Source organism: Daphnia pulex, chromosome 7, assembly GCF_021134715.1.
Source record: "Daphnia pulex isolate KAP4 chromosome 7, ASM2113471v1".
Lineage (NCBI taxonomy): Eukaryota > Metazoa > Arthropoda > Branchiopoda > Diplostraca > Daphniidae > Daphnia > Daphnia pulex.
This window is the reverse complement of record NC_060023.1, coordinates 7,477,666-7,500,065: the sequence shown is the minus strand read 5'-3', so window position 1 is coordinate 7,500,065 and position 22,400 is coordinate 7,477,666. Positions and strand designations below refer to the sequence as shown.

At 42.1% G+C, this 22,400-nt stretch overlaps 5 protein-coding genes and 2 non-coding genes across 10 annotated transcripts; 2 read left to right on the top strand and 5 right to left on the bottom strand.

Moving 5' to 3' along the window:
• Positions 1 to 1,472: 1,472 nt before the first annotated feature.
• On the bottom strand, positions 1,473 to 2,891 carry LOC124198394. Its single transcript, XM_046594225.1, has 3 exons — positions 2,488 to 2,891; positions 2,136 to 2,432; positions 1,473 to 2,034 (listed from the first exon to the last, which is right to left on the bottom strand). Exons 1-3 carry the CDS (start codon positions 2,889 to 2,891, stop codon positions 1,473 to 1,475), a joined length of 1,263 nt encoding a protein of 420 aa, XP_046450181.1.
• A 60-nt stretch (positions 2,892 to 2,951) lies between these two features.
• LOC124198393 lies at positions 2,952 to 3,687 on the bottom strand. The gene is made up of 2 exons (XM_046594224.1): positions 3,230 to 3,687; positions 2,952 to 3,183 (listed from the first exon to the last, which is right to left on the bottom strand). The coding sequence occupies exons 1-2, from the start codon at positions 3,685 to 3,687 to the stop codon at positions 2,952 to 2,954; spliced, it is 690 nt and encodes a 229-aa protein (XP_046450180.1).
• A 2,491-nt stretch (positions 3,688 to 6,178) lies between these two features.
• Positions 6,179 to 6,251, top strand: Trnak-uuu. Its single transcript has one exon. It is a non-coding gene; the product is annotated as a tRNA-Lys (tRNA).
• Positions 6,252 to 6,927: 676 nt separating this feature from the next.
• Positions 6,928 to 7,000, bottom strand: Trnak-uuu. Its single transcript has one exon. It is a non-coding gene; the product is annotated as a tRNA-Lys (tRNA).
• A 633-nt stretch (positions 7,001 to 7,633) lies between these two features.
• LOC124198548 (RING finger protein 121-like) lies at positions 7,634 to 8,700 on the top strand. The gene has a single exon (XM_046594425.1). It carries the CDS (start codon positions 7,661 to 7,663, stop codon positions 8,468 to 8,470), a length of 810 nt encoding a protein of 269 aa, XP_046450381.1. The 5' UTR covers positions 7,634 to 7,660; the 3' UTR covers positions 8,471 to 8,700.
• A 219-nt stretch (positions 8,701 to 8,919) lies between these two features.
• Positions 8,920 to 10,811, bottom strand: LOC124198392 (T-cell activation inhibitor, mitochondrial-like; the record flags this gene model as incomplete). The annotated part of the gene is made up of 5 exons (XM_046594223.1): positions 8,920 to 9,355; positions 9,413 to 9,666; positions 9,732 to 9,947; positions 10,016 to 10,360; positions 10,436 to 10,811. Coding segments are annotated over 5 exons (1,377 nt in total), but the record flags the coding sequence as incomplete, so codon positions are not given.
• A 2,349-nt stretch (positions 10,812 to 13,160) lies between these two features.
• LOC124198547 (collagen alpha-1(I) chain-like) lies at positions 13,161 to 22,400 on the bottom strand. Of its 4 annotated transcripts, none has more exons than XM_046594420.1 (15): positions 21,870 to 22,389; positions 18,343 to 18,525; positions 16,903 to 17,000; positions 16,626 to 16,797; positions 16,409 to 16,474; positions 16,164 to 16,327; positions 16,016 to 16,096; positions 15,681 to 15,950; positions 15,421 to 15,603; positions 15,107 to 15,205; positions 14,830 to 14,883; positions 14,538 to 14,758; positions 14,346 to 14,456; positions 13,942 to 14,269; positions 13,161 to 13,864 (listed from the first exon to the last, which is right to left on the bottom strand). In XM_046594420.1, the coding sequence occupies exons 1-15, from the start codon at positions 21,947 to 21,949 to the stop codon at positions 13,638 to 13,640; spliced, it is 2,337 nt and encodes a 778-aa protein (XP_046450376.1). In that variant the 5' UTR covers positions 21,950 to 22,389; the 3' UTR covers positions 13,161 to 13,637. The 4 variants fall into 4 exon arrangements, with proteins under 4 accessions (XP_046450376.1, XP_046450377.1, XP_046450379.1 ...); XM_046594421.1 differs by having other exon boundaries at positions 16,164 to 16,309; positions 21,870 to 22,369; XM_046594423.1 differs by lacking the exon at positions 15,107 to 15,205 and having other exon boundaries at positions 21,870 to 22,400.

Below are 22,400 nucleotides of genomic sequence, written 5' to 3'. Positions count from 1 at the left end.
GTACCCTAAGCAGTGAAGTCAAAAATACTTATGATAAGTATCAAGCAAGAAAATATTTGGTGTATTTAGTTTCCTCGCGCCCTACTGACTTAACGCTATGTTTCCCCTCCCCCGTTTTCATGAAGGGTGCCTAATAAAAACCGCGATTGGTGTATTTAGTTTTTATCTGATTTCATTGAAATTTGGTACACTTATTGGCAACATATAACTACATATACTGTCAAAAGGCCAAAAAGAAATATACAGTAGTTAGTTTTATCAAATTTTTTTAGAAAATTTTGGGGTCCAAAAAAATGGTTTTTCAAGTGGTGGGGTATGTAAAAAATTTGTTTTTCATTCATACTTTGGATTTAAATTGGTTTTTAGGAAACACAACCTAATTCCAAAGGCCGTCAAAAAAGAAAAAAAACCTAAAAGTGGGACAGACTAAGGATGCCATGGCCAGATTGGTATGTTTAGCATTTTAACCAATCCATATAGCCTCTAAATTTAAAAACAGAAAGATGGCATTGAATTGTCCATCCCATATTTGTCGTCGAAGGGTTGGGGGCAGGGGGCAATAACGAAAAGGAATTGTGATGGCCATTTTTATACCACAGCTACTTGAATGTTTTTCGTTCAAAGCTTGTCATCACTCATTAAAAGAAGATGGAGACTACCTATTAGTGTAATTCCATTTGTTAAAATAGAGTTGACCGTGACAAATCCATCGGAAATTAATTTAAGTGCTTGGAAAAAAGAAACAAAAACCACCCACAATATTAAGTTCAAGTTTGGGCTTGACCCGAAATCTCTCTCTCCATTGTCTCTGGAGTTCTTAATGGCGCTTATTTCGGCGCGATATTTGCTGTGAAGTCCTTTTTATCCTGCCTCATCAAATCTCCACTTCAACAGTTCAAATTCTTTGACCTTTCTTTTATTTTAAATATATATCCGGTAACGATTAATCTTTTGTCCGGTGGAATCTTGGATGGTAGTTGTCGCTTTCTTAGCTACATTTGCAACACGAAAGGCGTTGTGATAAATAAGATGATCTTTATTGGAAATCGCGAGAGTGGACACGACCGATACAGGCGCGAAACCACGTTCTTTGGAGTGGTACTCCAGTGCTCTACCCACTACACCACGTTCTATTACTTTTCAACTGTATTTGGTTGAAAGGCTGTAAATAAATATTAGCAGTTAAAATGATGAAAATTTAAAGTCCTTGTCGTCCTCATCTATCCTGTGGACAGATAATTTGGACATCTCACAGACGTCATGTTATGTCTGTCTGTTAAGCGTCTGATTTCTAGTCACAAATGGATGTCCGTGATCGTATGAGAAACATACATCTATAGTGCATCTATAAGAATATAGCATAAGGCCGTAGTAAATTGAGTATCCATGTGATATCCAATTTAGGTTGAAGCTAGATAAGATTTGATTTAGACATTAAGACATCTATATGATAGACGATGGATGTGAGTGTGCTACCAGGGAAGCGAGTAATTGGAGATAACATGACACAGTAATGCAGTAAACACAAAGTGAGACGGCATTCGAACAAAATTAAATAACTGTGTCCAATCATTTGGGAAATGGACTCGCTTAGGTTGGCGGGCGCACGCAGATCGGCGAAGTGGCGGCGGTGACGGCTGCAATTCCGGTGGCAGAATCGAATCCGCCAGGTTCTGCTGGGCGGGCCCCGGGTGGGGTAACGCAGAACCATTCGGAAGACTGGCAAGTGCTGGAAACATTGGGACGCGAAGGCGGAGAAAACGTCGATTGCGTTGAAATACGCGGCCAGCTGGGGTTTTGATCAAGTAGTCGCGGTGTTTGCCGACTTCGACCGACCGACCGACAATAACACCAGGCGTGTCCCATAGCTTGCTTCCCGGGTGTTGAATGAGAACCTGGTTGCCGACCACAAACGGAGTTAGTGGCCGCGTCTTTTTGTTGTAGCGAGCAATTTGCAGCTCTTTCGATCGCCGGGCCCGTTTTTCTAAAATGTTGGCCGCTTTCTGCCACTCGGGGGCAAAAGAGCGGCGATGGCTGGCAGACAATCGCGGACAGGGTGCTTAAAAATTAATTGTGCGGGTGAAGCACCTCCGGATCGTGGCGCGTTGTGGAAAAGCAAAATGCATTGTTCAAACTTGGCAGCGTTGAATGCGCCAGACGTCCAGGAGCCATAGATAAGGGATTTCATCGTGTTGATTTCCGACTCGGCGCGCCCATTAGACTGGGCATAATGGGGGGATGACGTGAGGGCTGTTATATCCCAATCAGCCAGGAATGACCAGAACTCCGCTGCTTCAAATTGAGGCCCGTTGTCGGACCAAAGTGCAAGTGGCGCACCCACATTTGAAAAAAACTTTCGCACATAATCGACCACTTGACGGGCCGTGGTGTTTTTGTCGCGGAATGTGACCACATAAGGACAGTTGCTGAAACTGTTGACGAGGATAAGAAAATGGCGGCCGTCAATTTCGATCTATTATATCGAACATAATTTGTTCAAAAGGGTGGGTGGGTGGTTGACGTAACATGAACGGTTCCGGTGGGAGGGATAGCAGATGCTTGGTGCACTCTTCACAATTTTTAGTTGCGTTGATGATGTCATTATCAATACTAGGCCAGTAGACGGACGTTCGAGCCCGTTGACGAGTTTTCGTCACGCCTTGGTGCATCTGCACCAAGTCGCGTAAAATGTCGGCATGAACCGATTGTGGAATCACAACTCTGGGTCCGACGACAATCATGTCGTCGGACTCGTCGATGGCCAAACAATCCTTCACGTTCCAGTACGGACGTATATCAAGGTCCAAATTACACTTGTCATTTGGGAATCCGGTGACCATTTGGCTCCTGAGTTTCTTCATAACGGAGTCGGCTGCTGCCTCCCACTTCATTTTTTCCAACACCGGATCGACGAAGACGTCGTCCGGTGTGGACGTACAGCCCGGTGAGGCTCAATAGAGCGATTTTTTTGGAAACGCGGGCAGGCCCTCGCCCAGTTCGTCGACGGCGGATGCTTGATCGACGGGTGCCCGCGATAGAGCGTCGGCATCCATGTTTTGTTGGTCGGGCACCCATCGAGCGACAAATGAAGAGCGCTGCATTTTGAGGCGTAGACGAAGAAGGCGGGGATTGCCGAGTTTGTCCAGCGCGTAACTGTTTAAGATGGGCCCAGTGGTTTGTGATCTGTCAAAGTTCGAAAGTCGACAACCCCTCTAGAAATTGTCTGCACTTGTGCATGGCCCATGCTGAACCAAGACACTCAAGCTCGATCATCGCGTATCTTGTTTCCGCACTGGATAAGAAGCGAGATCCGGCTTGAACCACACGCCACACATTTTTAGCATCGCACTGTTTTAGCAAGAAACCGAGTCCGTTGAGCCTCGAAGCGTCCACATGGAGGCTGGCGGGCCGTGACGGGTCGTAAAACGCCAAATCACTGACCGTTGACAACAGAACTTTGGCCGCGTCGAATGCAACATCATGCTGCGTCGTCAACTCCCATGCGAATCCAGTTTTTATGAGCGGGGAAGCGGAGCGGGAGCGGGGAAACCAAAGCTGCTGACAGTTGAGCGGAAAAATGGCCAACCTGCTGGCACAATCCAAAAATTGATTGGATGTCGGTGATGAAAAGCGAACGCGGGAACTCGCGGATGGCTCGCATGAGCTCAGGGTCCGGGCGGAAACCATTTCCGTCGACAATATAGCCTCCGAATTTTACGGCTGGCTGGGCAAACACAATTTTGCTGGTATTGATGTCACGTTGTGAGCTGCTGCTCGATCAAATAAGGCTCGCACCGTGCCGATGTGTTCATCGTAAGTAGCAGAGTACACTATAATTTCTTCGACGATGCGCCTACTGTTAGGCAGATCGTCAAACACTTCAGACACTCGCCTGCAGTAGTCATCACCGGCATGTTTGACACCGAACGGGAGCCACAAATACTGGTAGCGGCCGAATGGAGTGGAAAAAGTGTTTAGGTCGGTGGAGTCGTCATCCAGCGGGACCTGATGGTTACCTTTGAGCGCGTCGATCACAGTAAAAAATTTCATGCCAGGTGGGATTGTACGGACCGCTTGAAACGGCGTGGCGGTCTCAAAGTTCGGACGGATGATGCACTCATTCAGTTCACGGAAGTCGATCACCAACCGAATGCCTTCGTTCTTTTTCATGGTGACTAAAACAGGGTGTACCCAAGCAGTCGGTTTACTCACTCGGCGGATGATGTTAGCATACTCCAAAGCGTCCAGTTCGGCTTTAACTTTGGGAAAGAGCGGTACGGACACTAGGCGGGAACCTCTCATGGCCACTGGATGGGCGTCGTACTTCAGATGAAAACGGCAAGGTGGCCCAGACTTTGGCCGGCACTCGCTATCAAAAATCAATGGGCACTCATTCATGAGTTGGTTCAAATCCGCTTTCTTCCGGTTGTCGGAAGATATCGCGTCGGTCACTGCATTGATGCGGGTGTGCAGATAACCTAAAGGGAGCATCCCGAGTTCCTGTTGGCTGTATTTCGACAGAACTGGTTGTTTTAGGTCGCGTAAGACGTGAATAGTTGTGTTCACAGGGCAAGACATTTTGTCGTTTGACACCCACTCAATGGTCGCACTAAAAACGCCAAGACTGACGATCGGGCTTCCTACAGCCGTGACGGGTTGCACTCCTTCCCGCAGTGGGACACTGCCGAATTTCTGCGCGTAATACGACTCCGGGATGGCGTCTAGATCAGCGCCGGTGTCAGGAAGAGCCATTACCGTAACGACAGCGTGCTCGCTGGATGCGGTAGAGTTGCCATCTGAGATGAATCAGGTCACCACTGGATACCACGCCCACTGTCGGGGGCGTGGGATCCAAATAAATGCTTTCCTATTTAGGAGTGTTAGATGACGGCTTACGATTTCGGCTACGACACATTTTTCCGAAGTGATAGAGAAAACCGCATTTTCCACATTCTTTACCTTACGCCGGACATGCCGACAGAGGCTTGCAGCGTGCTTTACTGCCACGGTTCCAGCAGCCGGTAAAAACGTTTCCGAGGGGCACGGGATTAAAAGCCGGTTGCTGAGCTGCTTTAGGCGGTGTGTTGCGTGGTTGGGGCATACTGGCACTAGGAGGTTGTTTGAACTTGTTATACAACGATGTTGCACCTTGGATGGCCGTCGCGCCCTTATGCTTCAAATTTTTTGATTGCTTGTTCGAAGCTTCGGCCGTACACAAGATCGTAGTATGAAAATAGGGGGGACCCATACTTTCCTTTTCTCCCCTTTCTTCCCTCGGGCCAATTCTCTGTGGATTTGGTAGCGAAAAAAGTAAACAACAGGGGAAAACATTTTTTTTAATACAAGGAATGTGATCTGGAGACACAAATTGCTACACATACTAACCAAGATACGTAGCAATTAACTGACACAAAAAAAAATTAAAAAAATAACACACAGATTCACCAAATCCACTTTGTATTGGGAAAACACACTTTCAGCCAATACAGACAATCAAAGCAACCAACAACAATGGCGGACATCGAAACAATTGATTCGCGAAACAACGAGGTGAATAGCCTCTATAGGTAGGGGTAAAACCAGTGCGGATGTTGTGCTTTGGTACAACTCCGCTAGAACAGAGTGATGGAGGGGTGGTGGCGTCAGGCTGTAGGAATTGCCCATAAGGCTTCGTCCGAGCACTCTCCCTTATATGCACGAGTGACACCTTGCGGATTTTTCCCGAAATATGTTTGAACACGTTTTTCTTTCTAAGTTCTTGCCAAAGGAAATGAATTCAAATTTTGTTTTAAAAACTGTGAGAAAACTCGCATTTTTTACAGAATCTAGGCATTCCATCTATTTCGCTTCAAAAATATAAGAAAAAGGGGGAAAAATTTTTGGAAAAAAAGAATATGAACCATACTGATTTGAACCTACGACTAATCACACGAGAATACACCATGTAACTGGCATAATCCATTTTGGGGAGCAAAACAGCACTTCAGTAAGGCTATGCGTGGTGGCAGCACTACATATAAGGGCAGAGCTATTCTGTAATGTCCACAAATAAAAAAATCGCGTGATCTCGAACTTTGAGAAAATGCTGAAAAACATCGGACGAAGCTTGGTGTCCCCTTGTAAAAAAGTATGTGCTTGTATTTCGTATAAAATTAACTAAAAGTTAAATGTAATTGTTGCCCGGTTAGCTCAGTTGGTAGAGCGCGGGACTTTTAATCCTGAGGTCAAGGGTTCAAGTCCCTTATCGGGCGAGAATTTTAACAAATACATTTTTGATAACAATGAACAACACAACTCTGGCGTGTAATTATTTGTGGATATGATCAGACAATTTTGCCGGTCAAATTATTATATACCTGGCCAGCTGACAAACATATTCCAAATTAATTAAATGTGGAAATGTCATAGAACTTAAGTATATTATTCTACTTAACTATATCAATTTATCATGATTAAAAAATCATTAGAATATATATACGGTACAGGAATTAAAATTTCAACTCAATTTTCATTTAAAAGCATAGTATTATTACACATTTAGGTAAATAAACAAGAAATAGATTTAAAAAAAAAATAAATAAATCTCATTATATTATAGGTTTAATATTACATATATTATATTCATTAATTTGATTATTATGCTATTGAATATGTTCCTCAAGGAGTTTCTCTGTAGGACTGTAGCTAATTATTGGAGATTCTACCAAGTGTTCTCTAGTTTGTGGTCTACGTAAATCCAAATTCACCATTAGTTTTGGCCTTTTGGGTTCGAATATCAATGTTTAATTTAGGCTGTACTAATAATATGAATTGTCCATGACTGAATACAATGAGTACAAAGAATTCGTGGGTTGATTTAAATTCTTGTAATTACTTTTGGGTATAAAAGAGAAATAAACAGTAGCCGAAAACTTCCACAAAAAGCTCCGCCCGATAAGGGACTTGAACCCTTGACCTCAGGATTAAAAGTCCCGCGCTCTACCAACTGAGCTAACCGGGCCACGAAGAAACTGAAGCTTTTTCATATTATAACCTTACGCTAAAAATCTGAATAAAAAGAAATATCTAAAAATGCGATTTCTCTTTTTTAATGCAGTTTATTTAAATTAAACGAGGAAGAAAGAAAATTTTTCTGTATGCTTATGACAGTTACTCCAAGAATCGTAGCAAAGTAATAGGCTTATCGTCAAAATTTAATTGTTTTTCCAGATACGAATACGGAGTCGGGGTTTTCTATTTTTTATCATTTCGGTACTCTCAACTATGTTTTGTTTTGTTTTTATCGTGTTTTGATTGTTTTTTTGTTTCGTTTTGTTTGGTTGTTTTTTTTTTAGTTCTTTTTTTCATTTTGTTAAGACGGCTGATCGCATTAAACTTTTGTTACAGAATCGTCGTTAGTCGTCTTCTTTGATCTTGATCTTTCTTTGAAAGACATTCCCGGAAATTCCCGTAATTTAATTCAATTTTCAAAAAAAAGTTTTTGAATATTGTTTGTAAAATTATTTTAAAGTTAATCAAATGAAATATGTAGTGATCTTTTCGGTGGTTATTTCCAAAAATCCGAAAATTCCTTGAAAATAAGACTTGTTGTCACACTTTATAGCGCTATAGGCTATATAATAACTGATGTCGAATTAGCGCCAGTAATATCAAATTTAAAATGGCAGTCTCCGAAGCTAATATGGTGGTTTTACTCGTTTTCACAGTCATATTTGTGTCCTTTGCTCTGGCGATTCAAGTTGCAATGATTCTATGGCGTAAATGTCACCCACGTTCATTTGATATCGCAACCTTCTGCGCCCTATCCTGTAAACCACCAGTTTTTGCTTACATGACATCGTCGTGGTGGTTCATCATTTTTTGGGCTATTTTCTTCTCCATTTCTACGGTGGCCTTTCTCAAAGCTCTTCAACGACCTCTCCTTTCCTCCACACCAGGTTTAATTTTCATTTGGTTTTATCTGGTACACAACTGCAGTTTTCTACTTTGGATGGTCGGCTCAATGGCATTCCTGATTGGATTTTTCACCGGCGTTTCTTGGTTGACGAATTTTGGAATATTATGCACCTTATACGCAGTGTATTTCGGTCTTGTTGGTGGCGATTTTGCTATGCTCATTACCGACAATCTGTTTCTTAAACCGGGTGTGAATCACACAGGCCAGATCCTGCCCATCTTCTTTGCCGACCCCTTAAACTGCTCTCTATGTGGTCATTTGGTGAGTAGCGAAAGTAGATGCATTATCAGCTGCGATCATACATACCACCAACACTGTATTCGCGGCTGGCATATGATTGGCAAAAAATCTACTTGTCCCGTGTGTCGAGAGAAAGTTGACTACCGATTTGATCGTAATCCATGGGAAACGCCGGATGAGGTCCTCCAAATTTACCACAAATTCATCCGCTGGCTTGTGGTCTACCTACCCATGTTCCTTTTGGCATTCGGAATTCTCTACAAAGTCCTTTAGAGTATTTGATTTCGTTCCTGCAAAATAATGGTCCAAGTCTAATGAAAATTCTGTACCACGAGAGTCAAATAAATAAACCATAAAAACAAATCATTTCTTTTCCAGATTTTTACTCAGCATAACGTGAGTAAACACATTTTTTACTCGTGTACCGGCAGTCGTTATCCCTATGCTATAAACATTTCAGTTTCAAGCTATCTGTTTACTCTCTCTCTCTTTCTTGTCGTCCATTCACCCCATAATTGCATCATAATCTTTCACTCTATTTATCACCACTGTTTGCTCTTCTTTTTTTAAATAAAAAAAGAATTTCCGCGGCTCAGTCTGAGAAAGTAAACAAAACAATTATTTAACAATCCAGTGGTAAATCGGTAATTCCTTCAAGCAATATCTAAAATTCATATGTTCGATTCGCTTCTTTAAAATAATGAGACATTTAGGTTCACGTAAAAATGTCCAACAGTTTTTAATATGAGCTAGCCACTCGCCATTTGAATACGAAAACAATGTTCTTTTTTTTTCTGAAAATGCAATACAAAGAAGAGAGAAAAATAGCACATAGAACACAACCATGTCAACCAAATTCTAGTCATAAGCGTTTTAATACGTATACTATAAGTAAGTTTTTCTTTTGTGTCACGTCATAATAATAATTATTACGTCAGGTCAAAAATCCTGCCCACCTGTGACGGACTCATTTTATTTGGCATACCATGGGATGCACATTTCTCCATCCGAAAGTAAAGAGTAATAGTGTGTGATCCTCACACGGCCGTGTTGCAAGTACGGTCGAAGATAATCAACTTGCTTCAGTAGCTGATTACAGCACTGACTACATTCAGACGGAGTCACATTGTCGTCTTTGTCCAACGCCAAAAGTCCAAACTGAAACGAAGAAATTAATTATTATAGGACAAATTTCAAGAGAAAAAAACAAAATACCGTTTGAACGCATTGGGCTATCAAATCTTTTTCTTGCTTCACGTCGGCAACATATCGGTCCAAACGGGCGCGAGCCTCCTCAAGATTGGCTGTCATGAACGAGACGAGTAAGGAAATAGGGCAAGAAGACGGAGTAATGAACTGTCCGCTAGGAGAGAGCATAAGAGGACCGGCCTCCCCTTCAACCACCAAGTGAAAGTTGCTCATATTCTCTGGCCACTCTTTCGGGAATCGATGTCTCGTGCGATAATCACCTATTTGTACGAATTCATTTTAAAGAAAAAGGGAAAAAAAATGTTAAAATTTTGCCAAAACTTACCCATGCTGGTTGTAATCATCCTCAGATGAGATTCATACGCTTCCACCAACAATTCAGGCCGAAATAGGCGCTGGGCCACTTTGATTTCACAAATCGAACGAGATAGAGCCTTTTCCAGTGCCGGTACCCGCTTTAATGGCGTCTCATAGCGCAGCAAATTGCGGATTAAGTCTAACCAATTATGACGAACTTCTCCGCTATTCAATACAATATGTCCTGAAATAATAAATAATAATTAAATACCCATAAGATATTATACGACAAGACACAAGACTATTAAATACCTTGAAGAGATACTCCGGATTCGTTGCCAAAAATCACAGTTCTTCCAGCTAAAATGCTCATCTCTTCCGGGTGATGAGTAATCAGAGATTGAAATGACTGAAGACAACCTCGAAAATGCGACGTTCCCCATCCACAGGCCCATAAGAGACCTTTCAGTTGAAGTTTCTTGCACAGCTTTTCCTGAAGCCGAAATATTTCGTCACGAACAGGCTGGCATGCTTTAGAACGCTCTTCAGCATCTTTGCTATACCTCTTCACCCAGTCGGAAAGAGTTTCTTCGGTTGGGGTTGCCTTCTCCATCGTTGCAAATGTCTCCTCCCACAAGTCTGCATCCCAGTTTCCATCTAAAAACCACAAATAACAATATGTGTGAGTAAGGTGATATAATTAATAAAGCAAGAATTACTGCAGCTACTTACTTTTAACACCAGCAATCTTATGTTTTGTTGGAATTTTCTTTGTGACAAGGTTGTCAATATAATGTGTTGATAAGGCACAAGAAGATAGAATACTTTGCAGAGCTCCACGAATATCTTTCTGGGCCAAAGATATATTCACAGCCTTGAATTTGTGATCAGTAGACTGTTGCTTGCGGAGAAAGAATTTAACTTTTGCTGGCCTCACAGGCTTTGAATGCATAAGTGTTTCAATATAGCCATTGAGTTGCTTCAGTGAGTTTTCGTTTGTGTCCCGCTCCTGAGGGTGCTGTTGAAAAAGATCAGGATGAACTGCAAAGTAGAACGGCCTGAGTGCAACTGACACTTCACTAGAGCTTATATATCTCTGACACGACTTTTAAAATCCAGCTTTCTTCAACAAAGGGCTAACTTGAGAAAAGAATTGCATGGAAGTCATGGCTGAAAGAACAAGATAATAACAATTAGATTATTATCATTAATTACATATTTTATGTTTTATGGTTTGATTACAATCAGTAACTATAGCATCACAGGTAATATGTACGACTTGTACGTGCGGTCGACCATAGTTTTCTTCTTTTAAACTTCATCTATAGTTAAAGTGACAAGATTGGATGAAAAAGGAAATAAAAATGAAAAATAAAATTGCTTGAATATTAAACCCAATAATCAATCCACTGTAAACAGCAGCAATACAGCGCAAACACTTAATAATAACAATATATGGTTGTAAATGCAGAAATATGTCACCTTTAAATGCAGGACTTCACTTTAATGGTGTACTAACGTGCTTGTGTTCACTGGCAAACTGAAGAAACTGACAAGCACGTAGCACATAGCAACGTGATTCTGTTTGTGTACATGCTGAAGGTCACGTAGTCCTTTTGGATAGTGGGAAATGTATAAATAGTAAACAGAAGCAGACGAATCTTGTAGGGGATCCCTTTTCGAATTTTCAAAAGCCTGCACTGCACAGTCCCTCCACCCTGTTTATACATATATCAGCTGTCCCCAATCTTTAGGCATGTGGGTTGGTGTGTAATAAGATAACCAGATAAAATGTTGAATAGATGATGTATTGCTGACACCAATATTTGTATTTGTATAAACTAAAACAACAAATATTTCGTAACAAAAGAATTGTATTTTGAAAGAACCCAACGTTAATTTTTTCTCCAACTCAAAACAAGTAAGACAAGAGAACCAAAAAATACATATTTACATAAGAAATTGTGTGACTTATCAGTTCAAAATCATTAACACCAAAATTCCGTTATTCCAGGTCAATGGGACGACATTTTCCCAATTATCCGTCGAGTGGCCAATACACACAAGTCAGGATGGTTCTTGGTGAGCTCTTCCCATTCTTTGCTCAAACAAATTTCTTCTCCGTGCACAACAACAAAAGTGAGGGCAGCTTCTTTGAGGTTATCCACCGAGTTCATGTGAGCCCAAATCATCAGGTCAATGGCATTGTCCATGCCAATAGAACCCAGTAGAAATCCGACACACTCCTCTTTCAGGTCGTCGACGTGATATTTATCGGCTGCTACAAACAGGGGTCGAGCCAAAAGTTCCGTCAGAGGTGTCGAAATTCGACCCGAGTACAAATAGTGGAGCAGATCCTTGAATATTTCCAGCTGAACGTCTTGAATGTGGATCCTCTCCGACACTTTCATTTGCTGGAACATGTCGTCGAATAGCCGACTCCTCGCCGAGAGAATCGCAGCATGGCCTCCAACACTTTCATCACCTTGGAAACAGAAGAAGACATCGCAGTGTCTCTGCTGGACGTACATGTCGATAACATCTCTGAGGACGTTTCTCTCGGAAACACTAATCGACGTGTCGAAGGCTATCCAAATCCGACAGTTCAGCCTTGACAGTCTGTATTTGCGAACCGAAGGAGGAAAGTCCATGAGGAATTTCTCCGATTTCCACAAACCGGGTGGCGACTCTTTCAACGGGCTTTTCTCACCTCCGTTGATGCTGGCCCAGATACCACACGGTAGGGTGACTGATTTAGACAGTGTCAAATGATGTTGTTGTTGGTCGCCATCTGCGGCTCCATCCAAACTTTCTTCGCAGTTATCGGCAGGGCATTCGTCATGTGTCGTCTTCAATTTGTCTCGAGTCAAACGCAGTTCGGTCGTGTAGGTGAGAACGTCGTCGGCCGTGGAACTGTTGTTGGACAGTCTGGACAAACACGAGATGGCAAAATCAGGAATGACCGGTGGGAAATTGATTCGCTGCAGCAGCTCTGGCTTCGAGGCCGTCACCCAGAGATACTTTTGAATTTCGGTTATCCAAATCAGTTTTATGGGTCCGTCGTCAATTTTTTCGAACGTGATCGGCATCGTTGTCCCTTTTTTTATTAGACTCTCACTCACAATCTCAACGAGCTTAAAAGAAACACTGAAACTGAGAGAGGTTGATAAAGAATGGCTTGATAAAGAATGTACTTGTCGTTTTCAAGACCCGCCCCCTCCAGACAGACTATCCCAACCAGATTTTCTTTACCGAACTCTTCCTTCTCCTTTTTGTTATGGCCACTTAACTCTTATCCATTTACTATATAATTGACGGAACGCGTAAATCCTAGAAACCCCTTTCATATAGTGACATTTCGTGTGTTTCTAATGACGTTATTGCATTTTAAAAACCAATGAATTCTTTTCTATAAAATAAATCCTTCGGCCATCAGAGAAACATTGCGTAAGGATTGTTATGTATGTATATGGCTCCGTTTATTCCACCGTGACCCTAAATGAAAAACGTTTTTTTGTTTGAGGGGGAGAAAAAAAGGGGGGGACCGTAGCTTGTTGGGGAACAGAACCAATCGGAACCGAATGCGATAAGGAAATTAAAATTGGGCGGCAGTCAAGAAGTTCCAATTCTATGTTAAAGATAATATAGTTTCAAGCCTGGGTTTTTTCTTTTTTTGTTTTTCTTTTCCTTCTTCTTCTTCTAACAAAACGGGGGGAAATTGCAGAGCATGCACGAAGAGAAAACTAAATTATTAATGGCATTATGGCAGTCATTTTTAGCCTCGGCAACCGATGAAAAAAAAATCAAATCAAACAAAAAAGGATAGACAAAAAGGTTTTGGCAACCGTACGAGAATAAAAAAAAAATTGAAAGCAAAATGGCTTAACTCTGGCAAATGGCAACGAAATCGCAATGATTAATATCGGCGGGAAATTCAAGTCCGCTTCGGCTTGAGTTTAGTTCGGACAGACTTTTTAGATTTCTTGTCGTGCTTGGCAGCAGCGTGGTGCTTATTAGTCTTCGAGTCCTTATTAGACGTCGCCGAGGCTGTTTTATGTCGCTTGGATCGGCTGGTTGGAGAATCGTCGTAATCGTCGTATTCCGGATCCTCTTCTTCCTCCTCTTCTTCGTCTTCCGCATCCACCGTGGACACTCCTCGCCCTTTTTAAAAAAGGTGAATGTTAGACAATCATTAATTTAGGTCGTTTCATTTCATTTTTTAATGGATCATCATTTACCAGGGGGCTCCACCCGGGCGTTGGGGCTCAAAATTGAATCAATATCTTCGTCATCATCTTCGGCTAGAAGATTGTTGGCCACATTGCCACGCCCACCGCTGATGGCTGGACTATTGGGCCGGTTATTACGACCCGGCGCCGTAGTGGAAGCTCGACCTGGAGCTGCTGCAGATGCTGGCCGGCTGTCCAAAACTAAATCTTCATCTTCATCCTCTGTCTCCGTGTAATCTTCTTCAGAGTCGATCTCATCTTCGCCGTAGTCTTGGTCAGCTGTCGACAATGGAGGAGGGTTGACGATCGGCGGAGGTGGTGACGTCAGAACCGAAGCCTGCGGGTAATATACAAAAAAGAAATTTCATTCAAATTTCCTACTTCAACTTGTACAAATTTCTATGCAAACAAACCGGACTAGCGGTCGTCGATGACGTTGCCAGCACTGCGGCATCCTCGTCGTAATCATCTCCTTCTTCCTCCTCTTCCACGGGTGGCGGCGTTGGCGTGGTACTGACGACCACCTGTTGCGCCAATGCCAAAATGTTGGTAAGAAATAAATAAAATATTTTGGTTATATGTATGAGTAGCTGTCTAATACTCACCGGTGGCTTGATGGTTGTAGTTGTTGTTGGTGGCGCCGGAGATGTTTGCGTAGGTGGCGCTAGGTGAGTACCGGTATGGGCTTCGGCCGTATCGGTGGACTCGCCAACGCCAAGTTCCAGTATGACGACACGGTCGCGAAGTTCGCTAATTTGACTGCGCAGCTCATCGACGAGCTGGTGGAGTTGAAGAATAGACTCAGAGAGATCGACGCCGTCCAAGGCTAATTATTCAATTCAATAGAAAAAGGTATATTTTTACTTTATCATAAAACTGAAAGAAATTTGAACTTACCGCCATCTCCCCGATCGCCTTTGGGTCCCGGAAGTCCAGTTAGTCCAGAATCCCCTAAAACAAATTCACGAAATGTTAAATTAATTCAACGCAATCAACAATTCATACAATAACATTAGTAATTAATTAGTCCAGATCAGAATATAGCTTGGTTAAAATGTAATTGAATAAAAAAAAATCCCGTAGAAAATTTAGTGTGAAATAATAATTTAAAAAAACTGTTGAAATAAAATAAAAAAAAGCTAGTAGTATATTATAGCTGGGATTAATGGGCAACCTGGTGGTCCGCGGACCCCGTCGAAGCCTCGCTCGCCCTTGGAGCCCTTTTCTCCCCGCTGGCCACGCGGTCCCGCCGTCCCGCTGTCCCCTGGTTCACCTGGTGTCAATTGAATTAGTGGTTTGTGTTCTGGTCAGTTGTTAGTCAAGATACAGAGCCAAAAGAGCCGAACAGAAGACTATATAGTGTGAAGCCAGAAATTTCCATGTGTCAATGAATTATTCAGTTTAAGAGTTTAAGAGTTAGTGGAAAAGTTGTCCCTTCCCAACTGTGAATGATATAACCAGTCCGGCCTGAATAAATTAAGTTTGTACCTTTTTCACCTCGTTCGCCAGGTGGACCAGCGACACCAGGAGCACCTGGAAGCCCTGGCGAACCGGCAGGGCCAGGTGGGCCAGGTAGTCCTACTTTTGTTGCTTCTTCATTGTCATTCGAGTCAGTCCGAGAGAAGGAGGAAAGCCCCGGTAAGCCAGGGGGACCTGGAAGACCTGGAGGTCCTGAAAATGTCGTGGCAATTTCACAAATGTTTTATGTTTGAACATTCAGAAATGTGTGCGGTTTTTTTATTGTCTACCTGCTGGACCTGCTGGGCCAACTGGGCCAGGGGAACCTGGTACACCATCGATGCCTTGAAGGCCTGCCTCTCCTGGAAGACCTGGCGTTCCTGGAAGTCCATCCAGTCCCGGAGTGCCACTTTCTCCCGTTAGTCCAGGGCTGCCAATTTCACCTTTCAAGCCGGGCAAACCGGGAAGGCCGGTGAGACCTTGCGGACCAGGGTTTCCAGGTAGTCCGGGAAGTCCGTCTATTCCAGGCAAGCCTTTCTGTCCAGGTGAACCTTCCAAACCTTCACATAATAAAATTTCAATGAGATTATTTGCATTCACGTTATTCCCAGTTAATAATTAATACCTGGAGTTCCGGCAACACCTGGAAGTCCATCAACTCCATTTCTTCCAGGTAATCCCGGAATTCCGGTTAATCCAGCTGGTCCTATAATTAAAACAAAAAATAAGATGAGAGAATATTTGAATTGATTATCTTGAATTCGTTTAAATACCTTGCGCTCCAGCTTGACCGGGAGGTCCGGCTGGACAATTGCACCTGGTTTGCTGCGGCGTTCTGGCACCAGCGGCGGAACTAGTCAATGACGCATCGGTAGTTGTCCCTGGCTGGACCGGTCCATTGAGAGTGGCATCCGTTTTCCTTATATCGTGATACCCGCTTTAAATTACATGTAATTCCAATTTATGCCTCCATTCGTCACACGTGTCTTTAGATCAAAAGGAATTATATCTGTCGCACCTGAAAGGACGACGAGTCACTCCGATGGCTGGCCGGCGCATGTGAGTGCCTCCCATTGCCGCCACCCTATACGGAATTTCAATAAAAAAACAAACCAACCAAAAAGAAATTTTTTTAGACCCTTCAAGCCTTCATAACTTCTTCGGGAGTGATTAATGTGAAGAGCTTTTTTTTATTTTTATTTTATTTTATTAATTTTTTTAAATATTTGTCATACCCTCTAGGTCCTGTCGTGCCAGTGACGTGGCTCATGTCCGGGCGACCTGGACGAATGAAGGGCCGCTGGTGCGGTCCAGCTTGACTGTAGTTGCCGTTCCCGCCGCGAATGGTTTCCTCCACGGTCCGCAAACGCCGCTCCATCCGCTCTAGCGTTGTGCAGTTGAAACATTCTGGTTTATTTATTTGACCGAACCAACAAAAAAAAAAAATATATATTTTCAACAAATTTCTTGGGGTTTGTGTACATGAAAATTAAAATCTAAATTTCAGTTTACCCATATCACAGTTTTCACCAAAGAAGCCGGGACAGCAACGATACTGCATTTCCGTGATTTGTTTGTAAGTTGTCACCAGTCGGGGCCGTTCCTTCACCCTAATATTTACACGCGTTCAAACGTCAATAACATCACCCCAAAAAATATTTGAAAGAAAGAAAAAAAATGGAAATCAATTACAGACGATGTGTATGTGTCTGGAAAGATTGCTTATATGTAAATTCAATATTTTTTAAGAAATGACCTAAAAATCCGGGGGGAGGAAAAAACAAACAAACAAACAAAGAAAAACCCGAAAATTTATTTCTGTTGAAAAAAAAAAACGTGAAGAACGAAGAGACAGACGAATGATTGATTCTTTCCCCCCGAATAACTTTCGAATAACATTTCGATGTATATATTTTCTCCTGCAACCAAATGCCACAGCCGTTATACTATACAGTACCCACCAAACTATTAGGTACACCCCCCTATTTTCAATGCATTCTTATGGCACTACGTGTCCTAGAAAAATGCAATAACTCTTGAATCGCTTGGGCTAGATTTTTTTCCTTTTGGCCCTGAGTAGATCTAATGATGATCTACATTTTTTCTACACATGAAGTTGTCGTAGGATTAACCCCCACGGCGCTACGGTATCGTTCAGTTTATTAGGTACACCCGTTTTCCCCCCATATGCGCCGTGTTAAATACGGCGTTTTCCAAAATTTACAAAAAATACTAAAAATCAAGCTAAAATCTTTTTCTTTGTGCCAAAAGATGCAGAATTCTTCACTCTATGCGAATATAAAGAATAATTTACAATCAAACCAACTCAGAGAACCCTTCCCTATACCTCAAAGTTTTCCACTTCAAAATTTGGCGAAATTGGGCGCCCTCTGCTGGCGAAAGTGCAAGTTTGTTGAAAAAAGTACAAATTTTGAAGTGGAAAACTTTGAGGTATAGGGAAGGGTTCTCTGAGTTGATTTGATTGTAAATTATTCTTTATATTCGTATAGAGTGAAGAATTCTGCATCTTTTGGCACAAAGAAAAAGATTTTAGCTTGATTTTTAGTATTTTTTGTAAATTTTGGAAAACGCCGTATTTAACACGGCGCATATGGGGGGAAAACGGGTGTACCTAATAAACTGAACGATACCGTAGCGCCGTGGGGGTTAATCCTACGACAACTTCATGTGTAGAAAAAATGTAGATCATCATTAGATCTACTCAGGGCCAAAAGGAAAAAAATCTAGCCCAAGCGGTTCAAGAGTTATTGCATTTTTTCTAGGACACGTAGTGCCATAAGAATGCATTGAAAATAGGGGGGTGTACCTAATAGTTTGGTGGGTACTGTATTTGTATTTATATGTATTTCTGTCAATTTTTTTTTTCTTTTATTTATTTATTTTTCTTTTTTTAAAAAGGGAAACAAAAGTTGAAAAGGCCGAAAAACTCACCTCGGCTCCATGCCGCAATTGACGTGCTGCGGAGCGCCGGCGGATGACGATGCGCCGGACGTTTGCGCTTGCGATGGAGGCCAGTTTCGCTTGCAGAGGCGCGGCACCATTTTCGTGTAAGTCTCTGTACCATTTTTGACTTTACACGTCACCGTCCTTGTCACTGGCTGCGGACAAAAGTCCCTGCGTTGGGGATAGAGGTATACATAATATTCAAATGATTGTGAAAGTTTCCTTGTGGCTTTTTGGTGATATTCGTTTTACTAAACTCAACGCTAAACAGCCTCTATCTTTGTTCATCTAACGTAATTGCTGACACGGTTCATTTTTGTTTTCCTACTTTTGAAAGAAAAAAAAAGAAAAAAAAACCTTGGAGCTTCTGGGCCAATGTCGGTTCGGTTTGTTCCTATATGGATTTTCGAAACTCTTTTTTTTTGTTTTTCGTTTAACGTGTTTTCCCTTTTACGAAAATGTGGGATGATGAATTCATTTCTTTCAGATATTTTGTTTTTAGGTCACCCCTACACACACCAAAGCTCAAATACATAACTCAAACTGACTGTTGATTCAGCCATTGCGGAAACACACACACACAAAATGCTCTGAAAAAATATCAACGAGTCATTTCCTTCCGCCTGGAAATGATGAAAATTTGCTTTTTAAAAAAAGAATGTTTGGTTGGAGTATATTTTTGTAAATTTTGATTTACTGTTGTGTAGCTACGAGGAATGACAAATCGGGGTTACGCTCGTATCAGACACTCTGAGATCTCCTCGAGAAAATCGTTTCGTCTCGCTCCCTTCCACAACACATTTATGCCCAAGAAGAATCGTTATTTCTTCTCTCTCCGGAGAAAAAAAGAAGTAAGAGAGGGGGGGGGGGGGGAGTAGATTGTTGTCAAGCGTGATAAAATACGACCGAAAGATTCTCATCAGAGTCACGCCCATCTTTCGAATTCTTTATTTTGGCCTCTTTTCAATATCGTCTCTCTCTATAGCTTTAAATTGCCGACAATACTCGATTTATTATTATTATTTTCCAAGATGAATGACCCCGAAGAATCTCGGAATGGATTAAAAATAAGAATAAATATGAAAGAGCTAGCAACAATTATTCACGAAGAAATCAAATCATCGAGCCGTTTAGACTCCATACTGCGAGTGAAAAGAGCGGCAAATGATTTACGACGTTCGATATAGTTTTTTTTCTTTTTATGATTTCCATTTGAAAAAAAAAAAAAGAAGTGCAATAGCTAGTTTTTTCTTTTTATCGACATTCTCCATCAAACTTCTTCATCCCTCCCGGAAAAGAAATGTAGACAAGGTCAGCAACCGAATGGGTTCATATTTATTCAATCCATTCTAGAGAGAGAGAGAGAGAAAAAATGTCTAAGTTATTAATTTCTTCTTCTTGTTTTTTTTTCTCCCTTTCATTTCTATTTCTGACCAAACAACTCAACTGAATTTATTATCCTCTCGAAATCCATGTAGGGCAACAAAAGACCAGAATGGCAAATCATCTGCGCAACCTCACTCAACATACTTTTCTCCTTCTTCTTAGCTTCTTCTTCTTCTACTTCAAAAAGAGATATATTTAAAAAAGAATAAGAAGAATCTCCATTTTTCTGACAACATTTCTCCTTTGTCCTCCTTTTTATCTTTTAGCCGTAAAGAAAAGAGAGAGAAAAAAAATACAAGACTCCCATATAATAAAAAAAGGAAAGAATATGGGAATGATATCCAATGGTGTGGGTCACGATATACAAGAAAGAGGGGGGGGGGGGAGGAAGTGGCCGAAGCCCGAAAGTTTGGATCAAAATGGTGAATTTTTCACGTCTTGGATTTCATCATCGGAACCCCCCCCCCCCCCAACGCTTTTTTTTTTATTTTTTTTTTATTTGAAAAGAATTAGGCGATGATTCAGCTATTAACGCCCCATTCAATTACATTCGCCTTGTGCTAGCTGCTGTCGAGCTAATCTCGACACAACCGTTATATAGGCCATTGATTGGACGGAACAATATTCTTGATTGGTCATATTCTGATCCATCTCACGACAGCAGCTCTTCTATTATATGGCCGCCATCACCGGAGAAAAGAGGATTCTCTATACAACGCAAAAGACCCCAAAACAGTTTGGTTGTATATTATCTCTTTATGTGTTTATTTCTCGGCTTAATCTTTGAGTGTGTGAGTGTGTAGTGGGGGCGACGTCATCGCCATATATTCACACATTCTAAAAATCTCCGTCGAAAAGTGCCTTTAGTGTATTATAGTGGGACTTCATTTTCCCCCTTCAGACTTTTATTCTTATTTTTTTTCGTTCTTCTCTTTTCTTTTTTTTAATTTTGACGATAGTGAGCTCGTTAACACGTCAAGGGTGCCTGGCAGATGGCAGGAGACTGGGCAACAAAACACGGCCGGCGCTCATCTGCACATCCCAGCAGCGCAGCACATCTAACGACGGATCTAGCCCATTATATGTGTATGTGTGGCGCGGTCAAACTGGTATTTTGACTGCTGGTCTCTCTCTCTCTCTCTCTCTCTTGCCGAGTGCATGCCCAACCAATCAAGATGATTTATGGACTGACTTTAAGCCGACGGATCATTTGGGGCCTCACGTTCCTATCATCAATAGGCTCTGGCCTGAGCTCATACACTCTCCGGCCCAGCCAGCCAGCAGCACAACACAACACACACATGGCCATTTTTCGAGCCAGTCGTCGAAAAGCGTCTTTTCTATTCTATTTTTTCGGTGTGGGGGAGAATAAGTTGAAAGATGAAAATCGTTAAGCTCGTACCAAAATAATAAAAAAGATGATAAAAAAAAGTATCGTCACTCTTTTGATCGATCGATCAATCAACTCGCCATTCTTGAACACATTCGACTTTTTGGGTCCTGTGATGGGCTGGCGACACCAAACGAAAAGGGCCAGCGCCGACCGTATACGACCGTGCGCCCTCGCTCCAATGAGAAAATGGCGATTCTAATCGGCAGCGCAGCAGCAGCAGCCGAAATTCTCTGTCACACAAATATTTCAAGACAAATCGAAACTTTGTGCGTTAGAGAATTGATGTGAGAAGAAGTCTGAAAAACAGAGGCGGCCTTTGTCAAACTAGAGAGCCAAGTGGTCAATCACGCGATTCTGTTGCAAGTGAAGAGATAAGATTTCTTTGCCTCTCTCTCTCTCCCGTCGCCACAGAACCATATGTGGATGGCTAGGGATCAACTGGGAACGACTGGCAATCCACACACAACAGCTGTCTCCACTTCACCAAGACAAAACAAAATAAGAAAAAAAAAAAGGGAAATTAAAATACTACAAGGTCTGTCGTGTCTACACTCTTTTTTTTTTCCTTTTGGTTATATAGTGCCAAGCTATAGGAGTCCCCCCATCAGCCAGATAGAGAGAGAATAATAATAAAAATAAAAAAATAACTCTGCTTGATCGTTGTGTGTGTGTATAGTATATAGGGATTTGTATATGTGACGCCTTTTGGAATCGAAAGCGACGGCCAATGACTCACCCGCTGCAGGTAGAGACGAGCAGGCACGTCCAGATCACCAGCACCACCACCCAGCAGGCCGGCGTCATCCTCACGGTCATCAATCAGCCGGAGACAATTTTCGTGGGAGGGAATAACCTGATTCTTCTTCTTCTTCTTCTTCTTCTTCTAGAGGAATTTTATTTTTCTATTTTCTGGTCAACGACACTCGACTCTTTTTTGGTATTTTCTTTCGAGCCGAAAAATGTCAACAATTTCTCTGCTGTGATTTGATTATCTCGAAAAACTTAGTGATGGATGTGGCGTGAGACAAAGGTGACTCTCCGACGGATAGAGTCCATTGTACACCTAATTTTCCAAGTGCGAGGAAGAACGTTAGAGAGAACAACAACACACGCGGCGGCACTCTCACACGTACACACGAAACGGGGCGACCGAACGAACGAACGAGAGAGAGAAGAGCAAAAGTAACGATCACGTTGCTCGCAAGACGTGTGCCACCAGACTGAAGAGAAACCATCCTCCTGCTTTCGACTTTTAAACTTCACGAGA